This window comes from Triticum urartu, unplaced genomic scaffold, assembly GCF_003073215.2.
Source record: "Triticum urartu cultivar G1812 unplaced genomic scaffold, Tu2.1 TuUngrouped_contig_6276, whole genome shotgun sequence".
Lineage (NCBI taxonomy): Eukaryota > Viridiplantae > Streptophyta > Magnoliopsida > Poales > Poaceae > Triticum > Triticum urartu.
Window position 1 is genome coordinate 1 of NW_024117024.1, and position 6,968 is coordinate 6,968.

At 42.7% G+C, this 6,968-nt stretch overlaps 1 protein-coding gene across 1 annotated transcript; it reads left to right on the top strand.

The window, feature by feature from the left end:
- Window positions 1-5: 5 nt before the first annotated feature.
- Window positions 6-5,226, top strand: LOC125530379 (DNA (cytosine-5)-methyltransferase 1; the record flags this gene model as incomplete). The annotated part of the gene is made up of 20 exons (XM_048694784.1): window positions 6-82; window positions 164-260; window positions 877-984; window positions 1,067-1,198; window positions 1,281-1,380; window positions 1,885-2,039; window positions 2,119-2,184; window positions 2,264-2,476; window positions 2,573-2,631; window positions 2,709-2,775; window positions 2,856-3,185; window positions 3,269-3,337; window positions 3,413-3,499; window positions 3,569-3,656; window positions 3,798-3,919; window positions 3,995-4,099; window positions 4,308-4,351; window positions 4,448-4,517; window positions 4,604-4,707; window positions 4,798-5,226. Coding segments are annotated over 20 exons (2,298 nt in total), but the record flags the coding sequence as incomplete, so codon positions are not given.
- Window positions 5,227-6,968: the final 1,742 nt, after the last annotated feature.

The following is a 6,968-nucleotide window of genomic DNA, read 5'->3' on the forward strand; positions in this document are numbered from 1 at the left end:
CGGAGTTCCTCGGCGAGCCCGTCCCCGCCGACGAGGCCCGCGCCAAGTGGCCCCAGCGCTACCAGCGCGGCTCCCCCAAGAGGTGCGTGCGCAGTCTGCCCCGGATCTGATCCCTGGCTTTGCATTTTGGTTGGTTGTTGAGCATTGCTTGTTTCTCGTGCAGGCCCGAGGATGAGGAGGACATGAAGGCGCGCGTCCACTACCGCTCCGCCATGGTCGATGGCGTGGTCTACGCGCTGGGCGACGACGTCTACGTCATGGTAAAAGACCCACTCTGCACCTTCCTACCATAAAAGTGCCTGCTTTCCTCCGTGAAACTGTACTTGGGTTGTGATGCTTGGCTCGTTCAACGGAGCAAGACGGAAAACCCTGTTTTTTTTATATAAATAATACTAGTAGAAATTGCTCCACTTGCATTGACTAGTTACTGCTAAGGCCTGACATGTATAAAAATGCCCCTGATAGGATTTGAAATGGATGTACTCTAGAATACTCGATTTTCTTACAAAATGTCTTTCCATTTCTAGGTACTGTTTACACCTGTATACAAAAGGTTTGGCACTTGCATAAAAATGCTTCCAAATAGGATTTTAAATGAACGTAGTCTGGGATACTTGTACTGTATTTTCTTACAAAAATGCCCTGTTCATTTCTGGCATTTTTACCCTTTTCTGATTGTATAATGGATGCTCTAAATGCCTGCTTAATGTGGATCTAGCTTGCAAAGTTTGTGCTTGTTTACACATTATTCCTGAATGTGAACTTCATTATTCGGTGGAAAATGTATAACAATCAGATAGTCGAGCTCCTGTATTTTCATCATGCTTCAGTAATCACTTCCTATCTTAAATTGTTATTTGTTTTTGCCATTTATAGGCTGGGGAAAATGAGGCTGATTACATTGGCAGAATAACTGAGTTTTTTGAGGGTGTTGACAAGACCAGCTACTTTACCTGTCGTTGGTACTTCCGTCCAGAGGACACGGTGCGTAGTGATTGAGCATTGTTGCAGTATGCACTGTCTGTACTAATGCCTGGATAGCTTGTAACTAACTGTCATCTTGCAGGTTATATCTAGAGCCAAATTTGTCAATGATCACACACATGACCCAAAGCGTGTCTTTCTCTCCGAGGAAAAGAATGATAATCTGCTTGATTGCATCATATCAAAGGTCAAGATAATCCATGTTGATCCCAATGTAGGTGCCACTGTTCAAACTTTGTCAATTGTCAAAGCGCCACCTATATATTGTTTCTCACCAATGTTCTCCTTGATTTCAGATGGACCCAGCAGCCAAGGCCAAACTGGTGGCTCGCACCGACTTATACTATGACATGTCATATACAGTTGCTTATTCTACATTTGCTAACATCCCATCAGGTAATTGCAGTTCCTTGCTTACATTATTTGCACATGGCATTGCTCTTACACAAACTAGCTATTGATCTGTGCATTGTGTGCTGCTGCTGCTGCATGTTTTGCACCCTATGGTTTATTTATTTTAGCTCCTCCACAGTTCATTGCAAGGGGTGCTTTGTTTTTCGGTTAACTCATAAGCCTTGAGAAAATTAATAAAAAGATATTCTTTCACCATTCCTTGGTGATCATAATCATGTCTGGTTCTGAGTTTTGTCACTTGAACTTGTAATACAACTTCCATCATAAGTTGCTGAGCTAAAATTTCTACGATCCTCCAATGTTAAATCTAATCCAAGTTGTTAACTTGTGATCTAAAAAAAATGATTACTTTATGACTAGATGGTTTATTAGTGACAGATAAACTGGTTGACAGATTATTTACTCCCAGAATTTAAACAATTGATTTGCCCCTGTATTCTTCCATCTTATGATCAATATTCACTTTGCAATTTGCATTTTCTGTAGACACCACAGAGAATTCTGGTATTTCTACTGATGCTGATTCAGAGAATGGGACCCCAGTAAAAACGGCATCCCTCCTTGACCTGTATTCTGGTTGTGGTGGGATGTCAACAGGGCTGTGCTTGGGTTCAGCACTTGCTGGCCTGAAACTTGAAACAGTAATAAGCCCGCCAAACATTTTGTTTAAGACTGTTTTTGACATTTCTCAGCACTAACTGTTCTATTTCTTCTTTATAGAAATGGGCTGTTGACCTGAACAACTTTGCATGCAAGAGCCTTAAATATAACCATCCCAAAACAGAGGTGGCTTCTAAATTTCATTCTTAGATTCTAGTATTTGTTCTTTAGACCTGGTATAAAAGATCTTCATCTCTGATTGTAGGTTCGAAATGAAAAAGCCGAGGATTTTCTTGCACTTCTTAAGGAATGGGCGATTCTATGTGACAAATATGTCCATAGCAATGATTCTGATGCAGCAGATCCTGTTGAGGAAGAGGAAGATGATGAGCCTCTTGGAAAGGATGAGTTTGTGGTGGAAAAGCTACTTGAGATCTGCTATGGTGGCACTGGGAGGAAAAATGGAATCTATTTTAAGGTTCTAATGCCATTCTCTTTGGCCTTCCCTGTGTGGGAGTGTTAATACTTGTGGTTTTTATGCATAGATCAATTTATCTAATATAATCTGTTACAGGTTCAATGGAAAGGATATGGCCCAGAAGAGGATACCTGGGAGCCCATAGAAAACCTGAGGTAGGTACCTCATTTGCTGTATGCTCACAGCATTTTAATTTTAGTTTGCAGTGCACTGACTTTTGTTTTGTACCTAGTGACTGCCCATTGAAAATTAAAGAGTTTGTGCAAGAAGGGTACAGGCGAAACATTCTACCCCAGCCTGTGAGTAACTTTTCTTCTCAGTTTTTTAGTTCCACTCCAGATTGTCTGATTCCATTTACTTGTGCTGTCAAAATCCATAGGGTCAGGTTGATGTTATTTGTGGTGGCCCGCCCTGCCAAGGGATAAGTGGGTTCAACCGATTTAGAAACCGTGATAACCCTTTAGAAGATGAGAAAAATCAACAAATGGTTACCTATATGGACATTGTTTCTTATCTGCAACCAAAGTTTGTCTTGATGGAGAATGTGGTGGACATTCTGAAATTTGCTGATGGCTATCTTGGAAGATATGCATTGAGCCGTCTTGTATCCCTGAACTACCAAGCCCGCCTTGGAATGATGGTAGCTGGTTGCTACGGGCTTCCTCAGTTCAGAATGCGGGTGTTCCTTTGGGGAGCTCTCCCTACCATGGTTTGTTCTGTTTCTTTGTCACTATCAATTTCTGCTACAAATATGTTGCCTCATGGAGTGATCTGACGTATTTTGCCTGCCAGGTCCTCCCAAAGTATCCTCTCCCTACTCATGATGTAGTTGTACGTGGTGGTGCTCCAAATGCTTTCTCGGTAAGTCTGATCACAAATTTAATGAAATGAATTGGGAGAAATGTAAATCTGCTGACTAGCTTGTTTCATTTGCAGCAAAGCATTGTTGCATATGATGAGACGCAAAGACCGACTTTGAAGAAAGCTCTCCTTCTTGGTGATGCCATTTCAGATTTGCCCAAGGCAAGTGCTTTCTTCCCTTGTTTCATTTCTTCCTCTTCTACATTTGTTCTTACATCCATTATTATGCAGGTAGACAACTGTCAACCTCATGAGGTAATTGAATATGGTGGTCAACCCAAGACTGACTTCCAGCGCTACATTCGACTTAGTCGTAAAGGTAATACAAATAGCTCTACCAATAATATGAATTTCATCTTCTTTACGTTGTGAAGGGCCTTTCCTTTTGCATTAAGAAACTAGTTCCTGTCTTATGCCTGTATGTATAGTGAATTTTGTTCTTGCTGCTTCGAATTTCCAGATATGTTGGACTATTCCTTTGGTGATGCCACTTGTCCTGAAGAAGGAAAGCTCTTGGACCACCAGCCTTTGAGGCTAAACCAAGATGATTATGACCGTGTCCAGCAGATTCCGATAAAGAAGGTAGGTGACTGGACAGTTTCAGCGCTTGTTCTCTCCTTTTTCCTTCTGTGTGACCATGATTGACCTGTCTTTCAGGGGGCAAACTTCCGTGACTTGCCAGGCGTCAAGGTCGGAGCGAATAACATTGTGGAGTGGGATCCAGATGTTGAGCGTGTCTACCTCAAGTCCGGCAAACCTTTGGTACAGATTCTACTGCCTAATTCCTTTTTGAATGTTTGTATGCTGGTGCAAAGTTTCTGTTACATGACCTAGGATGTTACATGACCTGAACATATGACAACTAATGCTAGTAATGAAAGTGAAAGGAAAATGCTGCATATTTGCCTTCACTCTTTATAAACGGGCGCAATATACAATTGCTGAAATGCTAGCTTGTTTATGTGCACAGGTCCCTGACTATGCAATGTCCTTCATCAAGGGCAGATCACCAAAGTAAGTGCCACTGAATCTCTGCTTTCATTTCTCCACCTGTACTGTGTTACTACATCTTCTGTTACTCACACATGACGTGCTATGATGTTTTTGCAGGCCGTTTGGTCGGTTGTGGTGGGATGAGACAGTTCCCACGGTGGTGACCAGAGCAGAGCCCCATAACCAGGTCAGTTTTGGCACAGCTTCTAATGTTGTCTGCAATCAGGCTTGTCCTTGTTGCTGAGTTTGTTTGTTTGTTTGTGCTGCCTGCAGATCATACTGCACCCGAATCAGGGACGTGTTTTGACTGTCCGTGAGAACGCAAGGCTGCAGGGTTTCCCTGACTACTACCGGATGTATGGTCCCATGAAGGAGAAGTAAGTTCCTCTATGCTGTTGAAAATTAAAAACTGAAACTGTTCTGAAAAACTGGAGACAGAAACTGAAACATCTTGATGATGATTGCAGGTACATCCAAGTCGGTAATGCGGTGGCTGTCCCGGTTGCACGGGCTCTGGGCTACTCCTTGGGCCGAGCATACCAGGGTGAGGTGGACGCGGGGTATGATGCGCTGTTTGTTCTTCCTGACAGCTTCACCAACATCGGACAGACCGGTGCGAGGGCAAGGGCCTCCTCCGTTGGGACCCCTGCAGGCGAGGTTGTTGAGCAGTAGAACAGAGCCTATCTGTTGTGTTATGTGGGGTGTGGGGTTCGAGTCTAGTCCATTTGTCACAGGAACTAAAATGCTGCAGCATGTAAGGATTGCTCCAGTTGTTACTGTACTTCGCTGGTTGAACTTGTGATCATTGAGATCCTGAGTCGTAGATGAAGAAACTGGTAGTATGTTGTTCCATTGTTGCTACCCATTGACAATTATTATTGTCTGTTGTTTCATCACTGGAATTGGTCTGGTGTATGTTGGATTTGTTCTATTTGCTGGCAGTCAAGTTATGCAAAAGCTCAAATTGTAGATGTAGGCATGGAATAATAGTTGACCAGTTCAAAGTTAATGTGTGTGTTATAATCGTTTGAAGCTGCACTTTGTCAAATCATATCCAGCATAACTGTATGAAAAGAAAGAATTGAAAAAGGAGGAAAAGTGCAAAAAAGTCTTCTGCTTTTTAAAATATGGGTAAAAAATTAGAGAAAACATCATAGGGAGGCTTGAACCTGTAATTATTATACATCAGATAGAACATTTAGCGAATTTTCTATTGGAAACAACATTAGGCTTTATCTAAAAGATGGGAAAACACATCATGGAAGCTAGAACACATTTTTTTTTTTTGAAAAGAGAGGGGTCGCCCCCCGCCCCAACTTTTATTAAGCCAAGGCAACGGTAGAGACCAGACTGTTAAACAGCTCTCGGCGACAACCAAAAGTAGCTGCCACAGATCAAACATACATCAGGGTTTCTACTACCCCTATTACATCCCATAAGAGAGTCAGACTCAACAGACCACACACCAGATGATAACTCACTCACTACCAAACACTAAACCCAAGCAATTCTGAGCAGTTCCCCTCTTCGACGCTCCAAAAGTCTTAAGCACCGGAGAAGTAGAGCACCCTGGGCCTCTGAAGATAGGATTTTCCATTGCCTGATTGTTGCCGCCACCTGTCCCAGCACACAGCGTATATCTCGCCATCTTCCCCCCTGAAAGACAAAGTCATTGCGTAACTGCCATAAGCACCACAAGGTAGCAGAGGTAACCATATTCACAGCTTCACATTGTTTTTTTCTCTTCCAAAAAGAAGTCAAGGATGAAAATGAGACAGGAGGGGGAATGCCAAGTGCTTCGGCAACCACAGACCAGACATTAGACGCAACAATGCAGTCAAATAGAAGATGTTGGGTAGATTTCAACTCAGCACAGAAAACACAAGTTTTATCATCAACATGCCTTCTTTTGGCCAAATTGTCTCTAGTAAGGCTTTTATTATTATACATCAGCCATAAAAAGACATGGATATTTGGAGGGACTTTGATTTTTCAAATGGAATCTTTAATCTCAGAAGAAACCCCCCAAAGTTGATCAGTTTATAGAATGATTTAACAGAGTATTGACCATTTGATTCCAGGGCCCAGACAAGGTTATCTGGCCGATCTGAAAGGGTAGTTTGTGAAACCAGGCTAACCAAATAACCCCATCTCTGCATCATGGCCTCATCCACACAACGCCTAAAGGTGAGACATAGGTTCACACCATCCCAAACCTGGGACAAAATGGCATCCTGTTGATGACAAATATCATATAATTCCCAAAAGGCAGCTTTTAGGGAGCACCCCCCAATCCCGTTATCATGCCAGAAGGCAATGTTATCCCCATTCCCAGGATTCCATTTCCAAAAAAAATTTGCAGCAGCAAAAGCCCAAGAAATGCTTTTCCAGAAGGGAGACCCAGAGGCAGGCTTAGCATGGAAAATATTAGGTTTATCAGTAGCATATTTGAAACAAAGAAGTTTTTTCCAATCCCCCTCCCTCCCATCATAGAACCTTTTCCCCCAAGAAGCCAGGAGAGCCATGTTAAACTCCCTGAGATTAGGGACACCCAAGCCACCAAATTCCTTCTTTCTGGCCACAAGGCCCCAGTTAGCTAAGTGATATTTGTGAACCTCACCCACATTGCCCCAAAAGA